Below are 22,962 nucleotides of genomic sequence, written 5' to 3'. Positions count from 1 at the left end.
GCCTTGCACGCGGCAGACACGGGTTCGATTCCCCACTGAGCCCCGCTAGGAATCAGCCCCAAGCATCACAGGGTGGGGCCCAAAATCAAAAAATCCAAAACATAGAATCTGAATTCTTGTGATTCCGGTTCCAGAGTGGGCGCCTACCCCCGCTCAGGGCGCTGAATCCCAGCGTGGTATCCCCCACTTCCCCCCACGCCAGAGCGGTGGGGGGGGCGGGGGGCTTCCTGGCTCGTGATCCGGGCTGGCAGCCAACACAACACAAGAGCCGTTGCATGGAGACTTTTGAAAAATGTGGCGCCAAACTTGAGCGCGGGGCGCGGGCGACGGGGCGGGACTGTTCAGCTCTAGGGAGGGGACCACCCCCCGCCCCTCGCAACCAAAGCAGACCGTTCACTCCAGCGACCCGGACTCAGGAGGGTCGCAGGTTCGAGTCCCCGCGCGGTGACACCTCTATCGGGGGGCCGTGTGCGCGTCCCGGGTCGCGCGCTCTCGTGCCTCAGTTTCCCGAGCTGCTGGAGCGCGTTGGAGCGCCCCGCTACCCAGGGTTTGGTGGGGCGGGGGCGGGTGACGCCGGGATGGGTCAGACGGAGCCCCGCTCCGCTCTCCCAGCGCCAAAATTCAAAAGCAGCGACTCCGCCCCGAGGCGGCCGGCCCCACCCCAGGGCCACGCGGGGCTTTCTGGGGCTTGGAGTCCAGCCGTGTCCTGGGGTTCCAGGCAGGGGAGGGAGGCTGGGGGTGTGCTGTGGGCACTAGCCATTGGCTGCTGGGACACCCCAGGCCATGGTGGGTGGTGGGTGGAGGGGACCCCGTTCCCCCCCGCCAGGATTCTGCTCTGCCTGTGATCTGGAGGGGTTAGGAACTTTGGGAAGGGCTGCAGCTAAGAGTTGGGGTGAAGATAGGAGACCGGGACCCCACGTCACCTGTAATTCACATTTGGGGTTAACCCCAAGACGCTCCTTACTCCCAGATCTTTTGGTTTTTGGATCACCGCCAAAAGGGCTCGGGGAGTCTCAGGGTTGTAGGGGGTGCTCAGGAGTGCAGGACATCGGGATCGAACCTGTGTCAGTCACATACAAGGGAAATGCCTTCCCCACTGTACTATCTCTCCAGACCGCTTCTTGTCTTGGTTCTGGGGGGGCAGAAAACAGGAAGCGACTTTGGGAAGACCCTTGGGAACTCGGTCCTGCCTGAGTTTTTTTTTTTAGTTTTTTAATGGATGAGAGTTCTAATTTTGTTATTTAGAAAAAAAACAACTCCCTTACTTGTTTTTCACTGTAGCTGTGAGTTTTTATTTTTCTTTCTTCTTTTACTTTTAATTATTATTATTATTATTATTTTGCTTTTTGGGTCACTCCTGGCTCTGCGCTCAGGAATTACCCCTGGCGGTGCTCAGGGGACCATATGGGATGCTGGGAATCGAACCAGGGTTGGCCGCGTGCAAGGCAAACGACCTACCCGCTGTGCTATCGTTCCAGCCCCCTCTTCTTTTAATTAAAAAAAAAAATTGGGTCACACCCAGTGATGCTCAGGGGTTCCTCCTGGCTCTGCACTCTGGAATCACTCCTGACGCTCAGGGAACCATACGAGATGCTGAGGATGGAACCAGGGTTGGCCGCGTGCAAGGCAAGCGCCCTCCCCGCTGGACTATCACTCCGGCCCCCACCAGCAGTATGTGGATACTCCATTTTCTCCGTTGCCTCGCTGGTAATTGTTATTTCTTTTTGATCCGTTCTAGCACATGTGACGTGATGCCTTTTCTGAGCTTGGCCTGCATTTGCTTGGTGATTAGTGGAGTTGAGCATCTGTTGGTCATCCGTATATCTTTTTTTAATTGAGTTACCCTGAGACAGTAATAAAGTGGATAATGATTGTTTCAGTCAATATCCCAACACCCATACCTTCACCAGTGTACATTTCCCACCACCAAGGTCCCCAGTTTTCTCCAGTCAGCCCCGACCCCCACCCCCAAGCCTGCCTGCCTCTGTCACTCTGTCATTCACCGTTCTTCTCTCTCTCCCCCCACCTCCCCACCACCCCCGCCTTTTGGGTATTGTGGTTTGTAATACAGATACTGAAACCTTGAGTTTTAAGGATTGGGGATACTTGGGCTTCCAACTGTGCAGTCTGGGGGAGGGGATTGCTCCACGTGCCATTTTCTGGAGTCACCTAAAGGCTGTCTCGCACCCGGTCCAGCCTTCTCCAAGAACGCCCATGCAGATCCGAGGATAGAAGCAACCAAGGGATCTACGGGCAGATAACTTGTTGCATTGTTGAGTTTGGGTTTGGGGTCCACAAACCCAAGGGATCACTCCTGGCGGCGCTCAGGGAAACCCAAGGTGGTGCCGGGGATCGAACCCGAGTCTTCTGTGTGCCAGGCAAGCGCCTTACCCGCTGTGCTCAATTGCTCCGACCCTGTCATTGTCTGTTCCACCACTTTTGGTGGCTTGGCGCTGGCAGGTGCTACCACTACTGGCATCATTTTGTGTGTGTGTGGGGGGGGGGGGGACACGCAGCTGTTCATCTAGCAATGCGCAGCAAAGGACGGGGGCGCGTCGCAAGACGCCCGTGGACGATCCAAAGGCTCTACGACAGGCGGGCAAGGGCGCAGTCCAGGCGGAGGTACTGCGCCGCCTGGCAGGAGCGGCAGGCGGACTTCATTTCCCGGCGTGCCCCGCGGGACTACCAGTCCCAGCATCCCCCGCGCGGGGCCGCGGACTCCATCTCCCAGCAGGCCCCGCGCGCGGCGGAGGGGCCGACAGCCGGGCGGGCGGGCGGGCGGAGACGGCGGCGCCATCTTGCCGCGGCGCGGATTGAATGAGCCCGCCGGGCGGCCGCCGTCCCGAGCCGCGCAGGCCGCGAGCCGCCGCCATGGCCACGCCGCTGCCCGGCCGCGCGGGGCCGGCCACGCCGCTGTCGCCCACGCGCCTGTCGCGGCTGCAGGAGAAGGAGGAGCTGCGCGAGCTCAACGACCGCCTGGCGCACTACATCGACCGCGTCCGCGCGCTCGAGCTGGAGAACGACCGGCTGCTCGTCAAGATCTCGGAGCGCGAGGAGGTGACCACGCGCGAGGTAGGCGTGCGCGCGCCCGCGCCGGTGCGCGCGCCCGCGCGCCCGCGCGCGCGTCCCCGCCGCGCCGCGCCGCGCGCGCCCGCGGGCGAGGCGGCGGGGGCCGCTGGCGGGCACGGACGGGGGTGCCGCTCCCATCGGGGCCTCTCGGGGTGGGGGGTGGAGCTCGCGTGCCTTTCTCGGGTTCGGTCTGCCCACCTCGGGGACCCCAGGGGACATCCGGCAGGGGCCCCGGGGGGCGTCCCAGAGCGAAGGACGGGTGCACGTCGGGGGCGTGGTCTGCACGTCAAGGAATCCCCAGTGCGGGGCTGGGGTGGGTGGGGGGTCCCCGGAGGAGGAGCGGGGAGCAGCATCCGGGGTGTCTGGGCTGGGGCTTGGAGGGATCTTGGGGTCCTGCAGGTTCCCGGGGGGCCCCCCCGGGCGCGGGGTGCGCGCGCTGCTGCGGGCTCCTGGGGGCACGTGGGCGTTCCGGGGAGAAGGGGGGTTCCCCAGGGTCTTCCCGGCTGTTCTGGGCCCCCAGCGGGGCTGCCGGGAGGACTCGGGGCTCCCCTCCCGGACGCTCGGAGGTGTCAGGAGCCCCCCACACTGTGACGGGGCCCCAGGGAGGGACGCAGACCGGGCGCGGACTCCGCATTCTAGAGCGCCCTGGGGTGAAGGGAGTGGGGGTCTGGAGGCCCTGGAGGGAGGGAGCGTGTGAGGGTCCCCGAGACTCCCTCCCCTTGAGCTCGGGTCTGTGGGTTTGGGGGTTCCTCTGGTCGCAGAGGGGACCGAGGCCCCGGGGAGGGTGGAGGGCGGGGTGGCTCCTGGGCGGAGTCACGTGGCTGCGCCTGTCACTTTGGAGTCCTTAGGTGAGTCCAGTGAGTTTGGGGGCATGGCCGGGGCCGGGGTCCCCAGTTGTGGGGGAATGGGGAGACCTTCCGGAGCCCCAGGATGGCTTTGCTGAGGGGAAGGGGGTTCTACCCCTGCCCAGGATCAGAGAGAGCTGAGGTCTAGGGGACGCAGGGGGAATTGGGAGTTGGAATCGGGGAGGGTCTTGGGGACCCGCCGGGAGGGAGGGGGTGCAGACCAGCACCAGGTGGAGCGGGGTCATGACCTCAGGCTAAACCCTGCTGCCTTGAGGGGGCCCTGCCCCTGAGTTTGTCCTGTGTTTGCAGCTGGGACACCCTTTGAGTTGGGCTGGGGGTTGGGGCGGGCAGATGCCCGAGAGGGCCCCCAGGTCGGATGTGGGTGTTTCCTCGAGACTTCAGTTCCAGGCCTTGTGGGCAGCCTGTGGGCTGCAGCCCCCTTGCCCAGGCCCCAGGACCCATTGGGGTCCTCCCTCCTCCCTGCCGACAGCTGGACTGTGTTGGTCAGCTGGCCTGGGTTTGGTGTGTGTGTGTGTGTGTGTGTGTGTGACTATGTGCATGCGTGTGTGTGTGTGGTGTGTGACTGAGTGCATATGTGTGAGTATGAATGTGTGACTGTGAATGTGTGTGCGTGTGTCCCCTCCCCATGTGGTGTGTCTGTGTGCGTGCATGTGAATGTGTGTGTGCATGTGTGACTGAGTGTGAGACAGCAAGTGAGTCAGTGTGTGACCGTGTGCGTGTGAGCGTATGTAGGAATGTATTCGAATGTATTCGTGTGAGTGAATGCGAGCGTGTGAGTGTGTGTGTGCATAATGGACTGTGAGTGTGTGTGTCCATGTGTGCATGTGATGGGTTGTGCATGTGAGTGGGAGCGTATGGGTGAATGCGTGTGTAGGTGTGCATACACGTGATGGGCTGTGAGTGCGAGTGTGAGTGTGTAAATGTGTGTGTGAATGAGCGTGAATGCGCGTGTAAATGGGCGTGTCCTGCCCCGGGGACCTCAACACTTGCCACCCTGGGGGTGCTCCTGGCCAGGGTGGGGGCCCGGATGGCAGCTGTGCTGCTGGAGTGACCCCAGTGGGTACCCCAAATCCGCTGGCCAAGGTTGAGTCACCAGGGACCCTTTGAGGGGGTCCCAGAGAGTGACCTGTCCCCTGTCACGGACGGACAGCGAACCCCAGGGGACGCACGCCTGTGTGCTCCTTCCCTGCCCTCGCGCCCCCCCCTCCTGCCCAGGTGACCCTGTTTCCTGCCCTCACTGCTGCCTTGCCACGGGGCTTCGGGAAGCGTCAGGCGCTGGGGGTGCTTGCAGGTCGGGGTGGGGGGGCTTTCCCCACCCACAGGTCTCAGTGCGGCTGGCACTGGGGGGCTCCTGGCAGGCTGCTGCAGTGTCGGGGTTCCCCTGCTTGGGTCTGCTGCCCGCTGAGTGGGACCGGAAGGGGCTCAGAGCCTGCTGGGTGTTGGCCTGTCCCCTGCGCCCTGCATGGCCGGCCGGGCAGCCGAGCGCAGGTCCAGCCCTGGGTGCAAAGCACCTTCTCGTTTTCTCTCTCTCGGCCTTGCCAAAGATGGAAGGGCCGAGTGGGTTGTCCCGGGGCTGAGACACCCGGGTCCGGATTACAATTTTGGCTTTTGGGCACATCCGGCGCTGCTCAGGGCTGACTCCTGATTCTGTGCTCCGGGCATCCTGTGAGTTGTCAGGAAATGAGCCCAGGGGCACCGAGTACAACACTGGCGCCTCTCCAGACCGGCCGGCCTGGGCTCTATCCTAGCAAGGCAAACGCCCTCCCCGCTGTCTCTCCCCACTGTGCTATTGCTCCAGCCCCAACAGGCCTCCGTTTGATCCTTGGCACCATGGATGGTCCTTGAGACCCACCTGGAGTGCTCCCTGAGCACTGCGCCTGGAGTAGCAGCCTTAGGGCCCCCCCCGCCCCCCGTGAGATCCACACCAGCAGTCCCCGCAAAAAAAAAAAAAAACAGCCCACCCACGGAGATGGTGCCTGTTTGTGAGGGCAGGGCGGGCTCGTCTGTTGGAAGTGCTTCATTCCGGAAAGGCGGTGGGAATGGGGGGCTGGCGCTGGGGGTGTCTGAATGATCCAGGAGGTTCCATGGCGAGCAAGCTCAGAGGGCCTGTTTTTTTGTTTTTGTTTTATTGTGGGGGGGGGTCACACCAGGTCATGCTCAGGGGCCACTCCAGGTGGTGCTCAGGGGACCGTATGGGATGTCAGGGATCGAACTCGAGTTGGCCTTGTGCAAGGCCAGCGCCCTCCCCGCCGTCTCTCTGGCTCGGGGACCTGATTTTGAGGGGGTGGCTGGCGCCCTCAGTGGCCTCAGAGACTTGCTCCTCCGGGGAAGGGAAGAATGTGGCCCTGCTGCTCCCTCCGGGCCTGGCCAGGCCTGCAGGTTTCTTGTGGTGGCTGTCCTGGCATGCCCAGGACCGGGGTGGGGCAGCGCCCTGGGTGGTGGGTGGGGACCCAGGGCACGTGCTCTCAGGCCCTTTCCCTGACCCTGATTTTTTTTTTGGGGGGGGTCACACTGGCGATGCTCAGGGGTTCCTCCTGGCTCATGCACTCAGGAATTACTCCTGGCAGTGCTCGGGGGACCATATGGGATGCTGGGGATCGAACCCGGGTCGGTCGCGTGCAAGGCAAACGCCCTACCCGCTGTGCTATCGCTCAGTCCCCCCTGATTTGTTCTGTTGTGTTGTGGGATCACCCTGCAGTGCTCAGGGCTGACTCCTGGCTCTGTGCTCCAGGATCACTCCTGGCGGAGCTCAGGGGACCCCGGGTGGTCCTGAGGGTCGAACCCAGGGCAGCTGCCTGCAGGACAAGTACCTGATCCGTGTAGTATTTCTCCAGTCTCTTCTTTGCTTTTATTTTCAGTTGTGTCTTTTGGGGTGGGGTGGGGCGGCTACATCTGGCAATGCCAGGAGGGGCTCTAAACAGGTGATGCCTGGTCTGTCATTCGCAAGGTGAGCTCCTTCCTGGCTGTCTCTGAGGACCTGGTTTTTTTCGGGGTTGTGGAGGAAGCAGCCTCAGTCTTCATGAAGAAATCTGAAAACGTCGTCTCATGAACCCAAAGGACAGGGCTGGGAGGGTAGTCCTGGGGTCAGGGGCGGGGGTCCTGCTTGAGTCCCGGCTGGGGGTTTCATCCTTGCCTCGAAAGGTTCCCCAGAGCCCCGCCAGGAGTCACCCCTGAGCACAGGGCCAGGAGCCACCCTGAGCACTGCTGGTCGTGACCCAAACGTGTAAGAGATCCCTAGCCGTAAGAGAAAGTAAAACAAAAGTAAAGAAATAATCTCTGACCCCCCCCCCCCATTTTAAATATCACCTGTGTGCTGAGGGTTCACTTCAGACCTAGCAGGCTGCGTCACCCAGAGACACTGAGGCTGGGAGGTTCCCCCCAAGCCCCAACAGACTGGGGGAGGGGTGGGCACAAGGCATGGCAATTGGGGTGCTGGATTGGGGGGGCTACACTCTCCGCCTTGGTGTCTGATGGGGGCAGGCTGGCAGCACGAGGTGGGCTGGGAACTGTAGGGCTGATGTTGGTTTGGGGTGAGCGCCTTGCATTCGGGTGATGATGGGGTGGGTGCACTGCATCTGGGTGCTGATGGGGCGGGCGCACTGCATCTCTGAAGGAAGCACCCTGGGGAGGGCCAGAACCAGGGTCTGTCTGGCTTGCCCATGGCCGTGATCCCTCCTCTGCCCTCCCAGGCTTTGTTTTTTGGTGTCACCACACCCGGTGTTGCTCAGGGCAGACTCCTGGCTCAGTGCTCGAGCATCACTCCTGGCGGGGCTTAGGGGACCCTATAGATTGAATCGGGTTGGCTTCCCCTCCACCCCCCACCTCACTTTTTTCTTCTTCCTTTAGATTCCCCTTCCCAGAGGCACTTTGGTTTTTGCTTTTGTATTGCAAAAGCAAGATCGGCCAGGGGAGATAGTTCCAGTGACCTCAGGGCACTTGCTTTGGGGCAGCTGGACCCTGGCCTGTCCTTCCCTGGACCTCTGGAGAAACAAAACACATTTTTGTCATTTTGTTTTGCGGCCACACCCTACAGCACAGGTGCCCAGGGCTCAGGGCTCACCCGGAGAGTGCGGGAACTGAAGCGGGTCAGCCGCCTGCCAGGGATGGGGCAGCGCCTGAAGGGCTGTGCTCCCCCATCTCTGGATGCCAAGAGCTAGCTAGGATCACCCTCGCCAGAGGGGGAGGGGCGCGCGGGATTCTGCACTTTCCTTCCGGGAAGCTTTTTCCCTCCTGGTACAGGAAGTTGCTACCCTGTGGAGGCACGCAGGGGAAGGGGGAGGCCGCAGACTTGGCCTGTGGGCACCCCAGCTTTGATGCCCTGACTGACATGGTCTCCCGGAGTACCACCTGGTATGGTCCAGACCCCGGCTCCTTCCTCCCTCGGCACCCCATAGGGTCCTCTAGCACAGCCAGGGGTGAGCCCTGAGCACAGCTGGTGGTGACCCTCAGAACGAACACACACACACACACACACACACACACACGCACACACAGAGGCCAGAGAGATAGTATAGCCTTGCACACAACCCACTTGGGGTCAGTCCTGAGCACTGCTGGTTGTGACTCCTAAAACACGCACACACACATGCACACGCACACACGCGCGCGCACACACACACACATGCATACACACACACACATGCATACACACAAACACACACACACACACACAGCCCAGAGAGATATTTATAGCCTTGTACATAGCCCACCCGGGTTCAGTGCCCGGCTGAGCACCTCCAGGGGCGATTCCAGAGTGCAGAGCACTGCTGGGTGTAGCCCCAAAACAAGCGAACAAAATCCCCTCCCCACATACGTATACACACGAGAGCCCTAAAAGTCAGACGTTGCAGGTCACAACAGGCTTGGGGGCAGCCCCGCACCCCCTCCCAACCTGAGGGTTTTTCGGAAGGAAATACGGAAGTCCTTAAGTGACGTCTCCCAGGGACCCAGTGTGTCCAGGGGTACAAAGCACGGGTTGTTGGCCCAGGTTCAGTCCCTGGGCCCCCCACCATCATGTCGAGCGCTGGGGGCGGGGTGGCCCCAAAACAGTGGAAGCAGTTGGCCGGGTCGGTAGAGAGTTGGGACAGCGACGCCCAAGATACTCCTGGTCATGGTACCGCCAGCCACAGTGCTCCCTCCAGAGGGGAGATGGCGCGGTGGTTAGGGCACACGCCGCGTGTGCAGCATGGGTCTGTGTCCCTGGCACCGCGGGGCCCCACCACAGCCCCGTCTCCTTGGGGCCCGGTGGGCTGAGAACCATCTGCAGGGGCCCTGGGTGTCCGGAACATCACTTGGGGGACCTCCGGCCCCCCACCCCCGGGAAAGAGGAGGGACTAAAATCTGAAATAAAAGACAATGACTTCTTCGTCAGAGCCTGAAGAAAGAGCATGGGCGGGCGTGAATTCCTGCGGGGTGAGCGCCCCTCTCCTGAGCGCCCCTCACTGCCTGCCTGAGGGTCCCGGCCCAGCAGTGACCCCTCCGGAGACCCCACGAACCCGTCACCCCACAGGAGCCTTGTGCATGGCTGACCCCAGTTTAAATCCTGGGCACCACAGGAGTGACCCCTGAGACCCACTGGGTCTGCCCCCAAAGCCAAGAAAAACATTCGGTGCAAGGATTTTCTTTTCTTTTTTGTTTTTGGGCCACCCCCGGCCATGCACAGGGCTGACTCCTGGCTCTGTGCTCAGGGATCATGCCTGGTGGGGCTCCAGGGACCCCGGGATTGCTGGGGATCGAACTTGGGGCTCCTGCATGCAGGGCCAGCACCTTCCCCACTGTCCTATCTTGCCAGCCCCTACAGATCCAGACTTGAGGGGCTGCTTGTCCTGCTGGGCCCGGGGGTCCCCAGGACACCCAGTGTGGGGGCTCTGCTCATCTTCTGTGTGTCCGGCGGCCACTCTGTCCCCCACAGAGGCAGCCCTGTTCCTCCTGCTTTGGTTTGCCTGGCGGGGAGCAGGGGTTGGGGCGGGGGGCGTTGGGCAGCCCTCCATGCCAGCGGGTCAGTACCTGAGCCGAGGCGCGGGGGTGCTGGGGATCCCGGGGTCGGGGGTGTGCAGGGCTGAACCCCTGCCTCGCTGTGGGGCCTCCGGCCCCTCCTTTGCTTCCTCCCTCCACGTCCCTTCTGGTGCAGGGTAGGGGTGAAACGGGTCCCGCGTCCCTGCTCTGGAGACGCAGATGAGCGTCCCCGTAGTGTGGGGGTCCTGGGCTTGCGGCATCTGCTTCAGGAGCATTTTTCTTTTCCTTTTTTTTTCTTGGGGGGGGCTTTTTGGGTCACACTCAGCAGTGCTTGGGGCTGACTCCTGGCTCTGTGCTCAGGAATCACTCCTGGTGGTGTTCGGGCGGCCCTCTGGGGGGCTGGGGATCGAACCCGGGTTGGCCGTGTGCAAGGCAAACGTCCTCCCCACTGTGCTATTGCTTCGGGCCCCGGGAACGTTTTTTCTTCTTCCCAAGTCTTCGGCTCCTCACTGCCCATGGGGTTTCCGTGTCCCGTCCCGTCCCGTCCCCCCCCTCGGGGGTTCTGGGTATCTGGAGGTGGGGGGTGCCCTGAGAGTGGTGTCCCCATCACGCTGTCCCCTGTCTCCAGGTGAGTGGCATCAAGAGCCTGTATGAGTCGGAGCTGGCGGACGCCCGCCGGGTGCTGGACGAGACGGCCCGGGAGCGTGCCCGGCTGCAGATTGACGTGGGCAAACTGAGTGCCGAGTTGGAGGAAATCAGCAAGAGGTGGGCACCAGGACCCCTGGCATGACCCCCTCTTATTCCCCATCACCCCTGCCTCCGCTGCCCCTGGAAGTCGCCATCTCGCCCTCCCTGGCCACCCTGGGCTCTTGCTGGAATGTTCCGTAGCTGAAGTCCTCTCCCGGCCCCTGCTCCGGGCCCGCTGCCTCCTGCAGGCCAGTGGGGACAGCCGGACCCCCCCCCCGCCCCCGGGCCTTGGCAGAGCAGCAAGACTTGGGGTGGGGGGCAGGGAGGGGGCTTTTGGGGGCCTGTGCTCCGTTACCCCAGGCAGGGGCTGAGTGTGTCTTAGTGGGTGACCCTGGGGTCACCAGGGGAGATCCTGGGGGCTGGGGGTGGGGGAGGCAGGGGTGCTGCTCACCCCGCACTGTGCCCAGGACACCCCCCTCCCCACTTTATTTATTTTGCTTTGCTTTTTGGGTCACGCCCGGCGATGCTCAGGGGTTCCTCCTGGCAGTGCTCGGGGGACCCTATGGGGTGCTGGGAATCGAACCCGGGTCGGCTGCATGCCAGGCAAACGCCCGCCCCGCCGTGCTGTCGCTCCAGCCCCCCCTCCCCACTTGAGATTCAGAGTGGGGGATCGCCGTCCCCTCCTTGCCTGGGCAGTGGGCACCCTTGGGCTGGAGACAGGCAGGTTCCTCGCCGCGGGGGCTGGGGGTCTCTGCTCATCGCGCCCGGCCCTTGCAGCTCCAAGAAGCGGGAGGGCGAGCTGACGGCGGCGCAGGCGCGCGCCAAGGACCTGGAGGCGCTGTTGCACCGCAGCGAGGCCGAGCTGGCGGCCGCCCTCGGCGACAAGCGCGCGCTGGAGAGCGACGTGGCCGAGCTGCGCGCTCAGCTGGCCAAGGTGGGGCGCGGGGCGCGGGCCGGGCACCCCTCCCCCGCCGCCCGCCCTCCCCCCGGGGCCCCGCGCCCGCCTGACCCCTCGGCTTCCCCAGGCGGAGGACGGCCACGCCGTGGCCAAGCAGCAGCTGGAGAAGGAGACGCTGATGCGCGTGGACCTGGAGAACCGCTGCCAGAGCCTGCAGGAGGAGCTCGACTTCCGCCGCAGCGTCTTCGAGGAGGCCAGTGGGGGGGGCAGGGCGGGGGGCCACTTCCGGTCTGCCCAGTGCAGGGGCGCAGGGGGTCTGCGTCTTGGAGGACGTCAGTGGTGCCTGGGGTTGGGGGTCCACTTCCGGCCTGCCCGGTGCTGGGGGGCCGGGGCTCCTGTCTGCCTCTGTCTGTTCTCGGGTCACCCCCTCTCCCCACACACACACACATACCTGCACCCGGGTTTGGGGGCATCATGACCGTCTTCGTGTTGGTCATCGTGGGGGGCTTCTTCTCTGTGGCTCAGAAGATGGAGCCTTTGGCATCCAGGCCAGCCCCAGGGGCACCCAGGGCTGTGGGTGCCAGCCCCGTGTTCCAGCTAAGGCCCCGCCCGGGTTTCTGTCCATCTGTCCGTCCCTCCTTGTGTTTGTGGGTACGCAGACGGTACCTCTTTTGCAGTCTCTGGTTGGAGCTGGGTGGGGGTGGGGTGGGGGTGTGGGCGGGTGGGGGCATTGTGCCCTCAGAGCTCGGAACGGAACCAGAACCTGAGCCGGACTGTCCAGCCCCCGCAGTGGGGGATCCATGCTGCTGAGGAGCCGCCCCCTGCAGCTGCCCCCGCTGGCCCCGGGTGCCACGGTGGCCTGGGTGAAGGCCACGAGGGACATGGGGGAGTCTCCCACCCCTGCGAGGGGCCCTAGAGCCTGGAAGAAGCCTCAACATGTGAGGGACCCCGTGTTCCCTGGGGACCCCTGGTCTAAGAGGGATCCTGGACCTAGGAGGAACCCCAAACCCAGGAGCGTTTCCGAGAAACCCCAGATGTGTGAGGGGGCCACGTTCCTGAGGGGCCCCAGGCCTGGGAGGGGCCCCATGACCCTGAGTCATCCTCACCTGCGAGGAGTCCCGGGTCCTTGATGAGACTCCATGAAGACATTTGAGGGGGACCCCCCCCAGCCTGTCCCTGGAAGGAGCCTCTCACACCTCAGTGGGGTCCCAGTTTGGGCCAGGGAACTCTCAGCAGGATGCCAGGAAGGGCTTTGTGGGAACCCCCCCACCACCTGGTCATCCTGGGGGTCGGGCTCAGCAGTGTTTTGCTTGGGACTTTTCGGTCGCAGCCCAGGGTCTTTGGGCGCTTCCGGATCTCTGCAGAGGATGGGGTTCTCCCTGGCTCTGAGCTCTGGGGGGATCAAGCAGTGCTGGATGGTGCCCAGACCCTCCACGTGCACAGCTGCCTTCAGCAGCCAAATCCCCCCTGCTCGGCTGTTGCAGCAGCTTCTGGGGTTCCTCCCATCCCCTCAAACTCAGCCTCTTAGGGCGCCTTGCAGTTTATTCCTGCACCTCCAGTTCCCGAACATTCCTCATAGAGGAGTGCTTACATCCCCAGCCTTCAGTGCGGAGATGCGGGAGGGGGGCCAGCGGTAGTGGGGGCACGTTCTGTTCAGCCAGTGAAGGTCATTTCCCAGGGAAGCCGAAAGGGTGGGTCAGGCCAGATGTGTGTGGGGGCCCGCACCCTGCGCTCCTTGGGGTTCCGGCGTCCCGGGGGTGGGGGGTGGGGAACATGTGGCCCGCCACGGTGACAGAGAAGGAGCTTGAAGTGCCACACCAGCGGTGCAAACTTGGGCGCCCTCTCAGAGGTGGCGGCTGCAGGCCGAGAGGGCCCAGCTCCGGGCCCTGCGCCCACCTGCCCGTGGGGGCTCACGGTGGCCGGGCCGTGCCCTCACAGGAGGTGCGGGAGACGCGGCGGCGGCACGAGCGGCGCCTGGTGGAGGTGGACAGCAGCCGGCAGCAGGAGTACGACTTCAAGGTGGCGCAGGCCCTGGAGGAGCTGCGGGGCCAGCACGACGAGCAAGTGAGGCTGTACCGGCAGGAGCTGGAGCAGACGTACCAGGCCAAGGTGTGCTGGGGCCCCGCGCCTGGCCTGCCCTCTCTAGGCCCGGTCCTGGGCCGCCCTGGCCAGGCTCCACCCCCCCTGCTGCCTTCTCTAAGAGGCCCCGCCCCCGGGTGCCCTTTCCAGGCCCCGCCCCCGGATAACCTGCTTGAGGCCCCGACCCCGGAACACCCTCTCTAGGCCCCCCACACACACACCTCTGTAGGCCTTGGGCTGTGGTCTCCAGACCCCGCCCTCTCCAAGCCCCGTCTCTGGGCTGCAGTCTCAGCGGTTCTGGGCCGCCCCTGCCAGGCCCCGCCCCCCGGGCTGCCGCCTATAGGAGGTTCCGCCTCTGGGCCGGCCTCTCCGGGCCCCGCCCCCGGACTGCCCTCTGTAGGCCTTGGGCTGCAGGCTCCAGACCCCGCCCTCTCTAAGCCACGCCTCTGGGCCGCCCCTGCCAGGCGCCGCCTCTGGGCTGGCCTCTCCAGGCCCCGCCCCCAGATTAACCTCTTCAGGCTCCACCCCTGGGGCATTCCTCTCTAGGCCCCACCCCCGGACTGCCCTCTGTAGGCCTTGGGCTGCGGTCTCCAGACCCCGCCCTCTCCGAGCTACTCCAATGGGCTGCAGCATCAGCGGTTCTGGGCCGCCCCTGCCAGGCTCCGCCCCTGGATTGCCTTCTCTAGGAGGCTCCGCCCCCGGGCCCGCCTCTCTAAGGTCCTACCCCGACCACCTCCTCCAGGCTCTGCCCCTGAGCCATTCCTCTCTAGGCACCGGCCCTGGCCGCTCTCTTTAGGCCTTGGGCTGCCGGCTCCAGGCCCCGCCTTCTCTAGGCCACGCCTCTGGGCCGCCCCCGCCAGGCCCCGCCCCCGGGCTGCCTTCTCTAGGCCCCACTCCGCTTCCAGCTGCCTGGCCCTAGGCCCCAGGCCCTGGACCGTCCTCCCCAGGCCTTGTCTCTGGGCAGCCTTCGGGCCCTGCCCTCTCTGCGGACCCAGACCCCCGGCTGGCCCTCTTGCCGGAAGAACACGCCCCTTGGCCATCGTCCTGTCTGGCCCCGCCCCACCAACCCCCTGTCACAGGGTCCTTGACCATGAGGCGGCCCCCTGCCCCCTTGTGTCCCCCCAGCTGGAGCAGGCCAAGCTGAGCTCGGACCAGAACGACAAGGCGGCCAGCGCGGCGCGCGAGGAGCTGAAGGAGGCGCGCATGCGGCTCGAGTCGCTCAGCTACCAGCTCTCGGGCCTCCAGAAGCAGGTGCGGTCCGCGGGGCCCCGGGGTGGGGTCGGGGGGGGGTGCGGGCCCGCCGGGGGCCGCCCCCTGACCCTGCCGCCCGCCCCGCCAGGCCAGCGCCTCCGAGGACCGCATCCGCGAGCTGGAGGCGGCCATGGCCGGCGAGCGGGACAAGTTCCGCAAGATGCTGGACGCCAAGGAGCGGGAGATGACGGAGCTGCGGGACGTGATGCAGAAGCAGCTGGCCGAGTACCAGGAGCTGCTGGACGTGAAGCTGGCCCTGGACATGGAGATCAACGCCTACCGCAAGCTGCTGGAGGGCGAGGAGGAGAGGTGGGGGGCGACGGGGTGGGCGGGCGCGGCGGGGGGCGCGCCCGGCGTGGCCAGGCGCCTGATGCCCGCCCCGCCTGTGCCCCCGCCCGCAGGCTGAAGCTGTCCCCCAGCCCGTCGTCGCGGGTGACCATCTCGCGGGCCACGTCGAGCAGCGGCGGCAGCAGCGTGGCGGTGTCCAGCGGGCGCGGGGGCCGGGGCAAGCGGAAACGGCTGGAGGTGGAGGTGGCGTCGGGCTCGAGCAGCGGCCTGGGCTCGGCCAGCAGCAGCCCCGGCGCCGGCGGCGGCTTCCAGGTGGCCCAGCAGGCCTCGGCGTCGGGCAGCGTCAGCATCGACGAGCTGGACCTGGACGGCCGCTTCGTGCGGCTGAAGAACAACTCGGACCAGGACCAGTCGCTGGGCAACTGGCGCATCCGGCGGCAGGGGGCGGACGGCGAGGAGATCGCCTACAAGTTCACGCCCAAGTACGTGCTGCGCGCCGGCCAGACCGTCACGGTAAGTGGGAACATTGGGGACAGGCCCGTGGTCACAGCCGCCCCTTCCCGCGTGCACCTGGCACTGTCCCGCAGGGCGTGGGGGTGTCCCAGGGGGTCCCCCGAGCCTGCCTTGTTTGCCGCTGTGGAAGCCCAGAGCTGCTGTGGGCTTCCGTCTTCTCCAAGTGCCCACGTGGAAGAGGCTCCCTTTGTGTTTGTTTTTGTTTTGGGGTCACTCCCAGCAATGCTCAGGGGTTACTCCTGGCTCATGCACTCAGGAATTACTCCTGGTGGTGCTCGGGGGACCCTATGGGATGCTGGGATTCGAACCCAGGTCGGCCGCGTGCAAGGCAAACGCCCTACCGGCTATGCTATTGCTCCAGCCCGGGGGATCCCTTTCTGGTCCGACCCTGCAGCTGGGATTGACAAGGTTCTGTCCTGTGTCCCCAGGTGTGGGCAGCTGGGGCTGGGGTGACCCACAGCCCCCCGTCAACGCTGGTATGGAAGAGCCAGAGAAGCTGGGGTGCCGGCGAGAGCTTCCGGACTGTGCTGGTCAACTCTGATGGGGAGGTGCGTGTCCCCACCCGGGTTCGGGGGGGGGGGGGAGGCTCCCGACCCTGCGACCTGGGTCTGGGCCTCCGGCCCCTGGACAACACCAGTATGGCTCTTGTCCCCAACAGGAAGTGGCCCAGCGCACGGTGAAGCAGAGCTTGGTGGTGGCGCCGGAGGCCGAGAACGGGGAGGAGGAAGAGGAGGGAGCCGAGTTCGGGGAGGAGGACCTCTTCCACCAGCAGGTAGAGGCGGGAAGAGGGGGGCTGCCCCTGCTGGTCCGCAGGGGAGGCTGCCGCAGAGGGTTGTGGTGGCGTATGGGGGGTGGCGGTGCTGTCTGCTGACTCCCCACCCCCCTCTCAGGGAGACCCCAGGACCACCTCTCGAGGCTGCCGCGTGATGTGAACAGGCCGCCCGCCACGCACCGTCCCCCAGAGCCACTGACACTATTTTTCTACTCTTGGCTTCTCCTTAGCCCTTGATACATTTCTAGAGAATTTTTAAGCGAACTGCCAGGATTTGGGGGGCGGGGGGTTGTCTCTGCATCATTCGTACTGGGTGGGCCCCTGCGACCCCACGCCCGTCACCACGGTCAAGGCGCGTGCTCTGGTGCCCCCGTGTTTTGAGGCCTGGGCCCCTGACAGCTAGGGAGGCAGCGGGTGGGGGAGGGGTGGGATGGGGGGGCTGCCCAGCTCCCCGGGGCGGGGAAGGGGCCAGAGCCCCCAGCTCCACAGACTTGAGGCAGACAGAGCAAGCGAGCGGGGTTTAGGGGTTGTTAGCAGCTTTCTTCTTAAGCTTTTGAAAAACCAAACTCAGAATCCAGGTTCCCTGGATTGGGCTGGGGGGGTGGGGGGACCGGGCACGATCAGGGGTACCCACGCCCACCCCCAGGGCGTTCTCTGTGGTTCAGCCCACCAGAAACCGGAACGAGGTTTCAGAACAGGTGGGGGTTCCCAGCCCTTCTCACAGACCCCGGGTGCCGTCCCATTCCTTCCACCTTCTGGAACTTTCTGCCGCCGAGGTCCTCGGCCTGCCCCCTAGGGACCCGGCGACAATGTGACTTTCAGTCTGGGCAGCAGGTGAAGGCACGGAAGGGGCGCCCGGGGAGCCGCCCGAAAGCAGGCGGTGGTGACAGCCCCATCCCTCTGCAGTGGAGGGGCCTCTGCCCGGCCCTCCCCCCGGGGTGGGGGCAGGACAGATTCCCGGGGAGCCCAGCACTCCCCGTTTTCCCACCGTGCCTTGTGCCGGGGCCGAGCACCCCCTCTCCCCAGCGCCCCGATTCCACACAGCTCACTGTCTCAGCTTCCCAAGATCTCGGCCAATCTTTCCACTCCCCCCCCCCCCTCCACTTCCTGCCGGCCCCCCACCCTCACCCCCTAGGTCAGCTCACCGTTTACACCTTTTCCCTGCCGAGATACACAGAAGTTATTTTTTTAATGGATATTTATTTTTTTACATGGGTCAATACAGAGATGGCTGGGGACCCACTTTGGGGGGGTTCCCCTGCCGGCCTCCCCAGCATGGCGGGGCAGTCTCTGGGCCCCCTGTGACCCCCCCCTCTCCCGCCCCCATGGCAAACTCACTTCAGAAAGTGCAGCTCGAGTCTTAGCGACGCTATACTGAGCCAGGAGGCAATGGCCAGAATCCTCGGGGGACCCCCCCCTGCCCTCCTCTCCCTCCCTCCCCAGCTCTCCAGGGTTTGTTGGTTCTGAGGAGCGTCAGAGGGTTCACCCCGGGCCCCCAAAGGGGCCAGTGGCAGAGGAAACTGCTGGGTTTAGAACCTTCTAACTTGAGTGCCTAGAACCTTCCACAGCCCCAGTGCTGGGTCCTCGGTGGAGGTCTGGGGGGGTGCTGTTACCCCAGAGGGAGACATCACCAAAGCAGCACCGAGGAGGCACGGGCAAGTCTGTTCTGGGCAGAGAGGCGCCAAAGAGCCTGTGGAATGGGGTCGGTCCCTCCGGACCCGTGTGCCGACTTCTGGCGGGTTTCTAGCACTTCCCCGAGGGTTCAGGAGAACTGATGGGTGGGTCTCTGGACAGCTGCACTCTTACCTGGTTATGGCATCTGACCCGTGTTGGGGAGGGTCTAAAACTATATTGAAATTGGGGTGTGTTGGGGGGGGGAGTAGCCAGCCCTTCTTGGGTGGCAAGCATGGCTTGGGGCCATGAAGGAAAGGTCAGGTCCCCACCCCGGGGAGCATGGTCGGGGTGTCGGGCAGAGGCTGCCACGTTTCTCCCTGCCCCTTCCCCTTGGCAGTCGGGGTGGGGCTGAGCACTGTTACAGAAACGGGCGCCTCTGCCCGTTTTGGGGAGAGGAAGTGGGCGTGGGAGGCCCGCTGGACAGTCCTTCGCAATCATGGATTTGGAAGCAGCAGAAATCACTGTTACAATGGGGCGGGGGGGAGGGGCGGGGGGGCAACTACACGAGACACACGGTGGCGCCCAGCACGCCCGGCTGCACGGTGGAGCCAGCCCTAGCGAGGAAGGCGGACCTGCCTGAGGAGGGGGGTCCCTAAGGGCCTTGCCGGCCGCCGCCGTGTTCACCCGCAGATGTTTCTGCCCACCCAGCCGCAATCATGTTTGTCTTCGCATGTCCCCGTGGGCGCGCCGACCCCCGTCTCCTCTGGTCCCGAGTCCCGGGAAAGGTCAAGGTCTTCGGTCGCCGCAAGTAGCCTGGGCAGAGTGTGCCGCCAGGCTCGGCGGTCGGCGCGGGCGTCTAGTGCACACGTGTCGCGGATTTTGCATGCCAAAATGGGTTTTTTGTTGTTTTTTTGTTTTGTTTTGTTTTTCCTCCAATGATTTGTAATACGCATTTTATGACTGGAATCTTTTGTTTTTGTACAACACTCCAATAAAGAAAATTTTGGTTTTAACTCCTGCCTCGGTTTCCCGCGGAGCTGGGGCGCCGGAACGACGCCCCGCAGAGGACCCAGCCACCCCGTGACTCGTGCCTGGGTCTCCGGCCCCATAACCAGGCCCTTTCTTAGGGCACGTGACGCGCACAGCCACGTGACTCGTCGGCGAATCAGGGTTGGGGCGCGGTCGCAAGCCCCGCCTCTCGCTAGGTCGTGCCGGAAGTCCGGCGGGGGCGCGCGGCCTTCTGGGACTTGTAGTTCCCCCCGCGCCGTCCCGGGCGCGTTTCCCGTGGTGCCCCGCGCGGCCCGGCTTCCGGCGCGACCCGGGTCGGCGCGCGCGGCCTGGGTCCGGTTGACTTTGCGGAGCCATGGAGGGTGGCTTCGGCTCGGATTTCGGGGGCTCGGGCAGCGGCAAGCTGGACCCGGGGGCCATCATGGAGCAGGTGAAGGTGCAGATCGCCGTGGCCAACGCGCAGGAGCTCCTCCAGGTGCGGGGCCGGGCCCGAGGGGGGCGGCGGGGGCGGCCCCCGGAGCGGGGACGGGCGGCGCGGCTCAGGGCTCGCGTGTCCACCCCCGCAGAGGATGACGGACAAGTGTTTCCGGAAGTGCATCGGGAAGCCGGGGGGCTCCCTGGACAATTCGGAGCAGGTGAGCCGCCCTGACCCCTCGGGCACGCGGGGGGGGGGGGTTGAGGGGCCCGGGGGTCGCCCAGCCCTGAGCCGCGCGCCCCCGCCCTCCCGCCCGCAGAAGTGCATCGCCATGTGTATGGACCGCTACATGGACGCCTGGAACACCGTGTCCCGCGCCTACAACGCGCGGCTGCAGCGGGAGCGAGCCAACATGTGACCGGCCCCTCCCCCCACGCCCCCCGGCCCCCGGGCCCAGCCCCGCACCGGCCGGCGGGCACGAGCGTTGCCTCGCGCGCGGACAGCACGAAGGCCGGGACAGTTGGGGCCTGGCCGCCCGCCCCTCCCTCTCTCCCCCTCCGCAGACCCGGCCACCCCACGACCTGACGGTGGCGAACGCAGCTGGCGTTTTGAACCAGGGACTCTAGAACTTTCCAAAGGGGTGGGCCGACCACTGGTGTGCCCAGCTCAAACCGCATGCCTCCGGGTGCCTAGAGTGTTCGTTTGGAGCTGGAGGATGGGGGGAGGGGGTCTTGTTGAGTCCCCCGATTTGGAGGACTAATAAACGGTGGAGGTGTGGCGTCAGAACCGAGACCCCGGCCCACCCATGCCGAAGCGCTGTGGCCTGTCCTTCCCACCCCCCAGCCCCTGCCCACCCCATGCCCCACCCCCACGTGGAAGCGCCAAGCCAGGACCAAGGGCTCTTTATTGCACCCAAGTTCGCAGACCACCCGCAGGCCCCCGCCCGGATCCTGACTTTCCACCCGGAGCGGGGTGGCCGGACAGCGTCCCCCGCTGCTTCCTCTCTGGTCCAGCCGCGCAGGGACAGTCACTCCTGGATGTTCTGCTCTATCCAGCCCCTCACGGCCGCCACCCGGGTGTAGACGCCGGGGAAATGGGGCCGGCCACAGCCGTAACCCCAGCTGGTGACCCCGGTCAGCACCCACCGGCCGGTCGGCTCCCTGCAGGCCAAGGGTCCCCCGGCGTCCCCCTGAGCGGGAGGACAAGGAGCGCTGAGCGCAGCGCCCCGTGCCATGCTGCCTGGGAGAGCCCGCGCCCCCAAAACCCCCCACCCACGGGCAGGCCCGGGGCTCACCGAGCAGCTGTCCACGCCGCCCTGCGGGAAACCGGCGCACAACATGCGGCTACTGATTTGCACCGGGTAGAAGCGCCGGCACGTGTGCTCGCTCAGGACGCGCACGGCCGCCTTCTGCAGCTGTCGCGCCATGCCACCTGCGGGCGACCCACCCAGGTGGGACAGGGTCACCCCGCCTGGGGCGGCGGGGGATCGCGGGCGGCGGCGTCCCCCGCACCTACCTCCCTCGCGCAGGGACCCCCAGCCGGTGATGACGCAGCGCACGCCGTCGGGAGCGCGGGGCGCGGGCAGGCAGATGGGTCGCACCAGGCGGCCACCGCGCACCGGCCCCGCCAGCTGCAACAGCGCCACGTCGTAGTCGAGCGTGTAGGGGTTGTAGAAGGGGTGTTTGAAGACGCGCGCCACGCGCCCCAGCTGCCCGTCGGCGCCGCCCAGGCTGGGGGTCCCCAGCAGCGCCGCCCACTGTTTGGGGTCTCCGTAGCTGCGGGGGACCCGGGGTCAGCCGGCTCCCCGTTCCCGCAGGGAGGAGACCCCGGGGGCCCCAGGCATCCTGCAGCCCACCCCTCGCCCGCGGGGCGCGCCCTGAGCCGGGCATCTCCCGGGCGCGTTGCCAGGCGGGCCTGGCTTGAGGGTACCCCGCCCCGCCCCCCGGTGGATTTGGTCCAAGGGGAGGGTGCACGCGGGGGGGGTCGGGGTGCAGACTCACACGTCGAAGCAGTGCGCGGCCGACAGCAGCCACCGGTCGGCCACCAGCACGGCTCCGCAGCGGTGCTCGCGCAGGCGCAGCCGCAGACTCGCCTGCCACGGCCAGTCCCCGGGGCCCGCCGCGCTGCCGCCCACGATGCGGGTGAGCGCGCCCGCCGGCGCCACGCCGCAACCTGCGAGGGGCGGGGGCGGCCGCGGAATGAGACCTTCCCCCTACATACACCCCAACATCCTCTGGACTTTGCTCAAAGCACCTGTCTGTCCCCAGAACCTCCGCTTTGGGCTAAGGTCTGTGCCCCGGGGCCTTTGCACAAGCTCACATGCTCTCCCTGTGCTGTCCCGAGGGGTTGTGGGGACCCCACTCCTACTCAAGGTGAACCCTCAGGACGACATCGGTGGACTCGAAGGGTGCTGCAAGAACCCCATTCCTGCCTAGAGACACTTAGACTCTGTTAGTTCCCGTGGGTCCCACCCTGAGGCCCCCTCCCATCCAGCGGGGTGCTCAGAGACTCTGATTCCCACATGTTCCTGGACCCCGTTACCAGCTGTGGCGGCCCCTTGGGGACCCTGCACCCAGCCCTGGGACAGGCCGCCCTCACCCCCAAGGCTGGTGGCAGCAGAGGGTCCCTGCACCCCCATCTCACCCGTGCTCACCCACCATTTCCCCCTACTCCCAACAAGGGGCATTTTGGGGAGCTGCCTCCCTTCTTGGGTCCCAAGTCCCTGTCTTGCTGTGGTTGCAGGGGTCCCAGGACCCCTAGACATCGGCCCTTTCCCTTGCACACCTTTTGCCATGGCCCCGGGTACAGTCTGTCCCATGCAGGGCCCTCACAGGGTGTCCTGGGGGCTGGGCATCCTTGCTGGGGGCACTGGAAGGAGCTTCTCTGCTTCTCTGGAATGGGGGAGCTACCCCCAAAACTAAAGGCCCGAGAGAGGGGCACCAGGAAGCAGAAGGGCTGAGAAGTCAGGAAGTCACTGTCCTGGCACCCCAAATTCCCTCGGTTGATGGCCTGTGGAGTGAGCCTTCCACCAGAGCCCAGGGGACACCCCCCAGCTGCCAGGACCAGAGTGGGGGGCTCTGTGTCTCCCACAGTTACACGCGGCAGCAGGAATCTTGAAAGAGGGAGTCAGGTGACACCACCCAAAGGATTGAGCATGGAGCCCCAGCTCCCCCCAGCACCTTGGGGTGCCCTGAGTTCCCCCTGAGCACCCCCAGGTGTGTCCTGAGAGGAAAGGGGGGCCCCAAATGAAGTGGCTGTGGGGGAGCTCGTTCGTGATATGCCCCAAGAAGGGGACTAGGGACACCCATGGGGGGTGGGGGGTCTGTGGTCCCCTCCATGCTGAGACACGAGGTTCCAGGACACTTCAGGGCAACGGAGAAGCTTGTGGCTTCATTATTTGGGGATGGTGCTTAGGGATACCCTAGTGGATTCGGGGGCCCCTGTGGGGTGCTGGAGGTCAAACCCGGATCAGCCGCGTGCAAGGCAAGCACCCTCCCCGCTGTCCTATCGCCCTGGCCCTGCCTGAGTGGCTTGAGCCGCCCAGTTG

At 65.3% G+C, this 22,962-nt stretch overlaps 3 protein-coding genes across 3 annotated transcripts in view; 2 read left to right on the top strand and 1 right to left on the bottom strand.

The window, feature by feature from the left end:
- Window positions 1–2,785: 2,785 nt before the first annotated feature.
- LMNB2 (lamin B2) lies at window positions 2,786–16,765 on the top strand. The gene is made up of 11 exons (XM_056113225.1): window positions 2,786–3,072; window positions 10,519–10,655; window positions 11,355–11,511; window positions 11,603–11,728; window positions 13,414–13,584; window positions 14,680–14,805; window positions 14,894–15,114; window positions 15,207–15,606; window positions 16,035–16,154; window positions 16,265–16,378; window positions 16,497–16,765. Exons 1-11 carry the CDS (start codon window positions 2,818–2,820, stop codon window positions 16,536–16,538), a joined length of 1,869 nt encoding a protein of 622 aa, XP_055969200.1. The 5' UTR covers window positions 2,786–2,817; the 3' UTR covers window positions 16,539–16,765.
- Window positions 16,766–19,290: 2,525 nt separating this feature from the next.
- On the top strand, window positions 19,291–20,198 carry TIMM13 (translocase of inner mitochondrial membrane 13). The gene is made up of 3 exons (XM_056113232.1): window positions 19,291–19,475; window positions 19,567–19,635; window positions 19,735–20,198. The coding sequence occupies exons 1-3, from the start codon at window positions 19,356–19,358 to the stop codon at window positions 19,831–19,833; spliced, it is 288 nt and encodes a 95-aa protein (XP_055969207.1). The 5' UTR covers window positions 19,291–19,355; the 3' UTR covers window positions 19,834–20,198.
- Window positions 20,199–20,376: 178 nt separating this feature from the next.
- The window catches only part of TMPRSS9 (transmembrane serine protease 9), a 31,583-nt gene continuing 28,997 nt past the window's right edge, over window positions 20,377–22,962 (bottom strand). The window contains exons 15-18 of the mRNA XM_056112995.1: window positions 21,416–21,587; window positions 20,931–21,190; window positions 20,710–20,846; window positions 20,377–20,604 (exon numbers count right to left, since the gene is read on the bottom strand). Coding sequence (XP_055968970.1) covers window positions 20,443–20,604; window positions 20,710–20,846; window positions 20,931–21,190; window positions 21,416–21,587 — 731 coding nt within the window. The 3' untranslated portion in view covers window positions 20,377–20,442. The remainder of the gene's footprint in view (window positions 20,605–20,709; window positions 20,847–20,930; window positions 21,191–21,415; window positions 21,588–22,962) is intronic.

Source organism: Sorex fumeus, unplaced genomic scaffold, assembly GCF_029834395.1.
Source record: "Sorex fumeus unplaced genomic scaffold, SorFum_2.1 ptg000019l, whole genome shotgun sequence".
Taxonomy (NCBI): Eukaryota; Metazoa; Chordata; class Mammalia; order Eulipotyphla; family Soricidae; genus Sorex; species Sorex fumeus.
The sequence above is the reverse complement of the archived record's forward strand: the minus strand, read 5'-3'. Positions and strand labels throughout refer to the sequence as shown.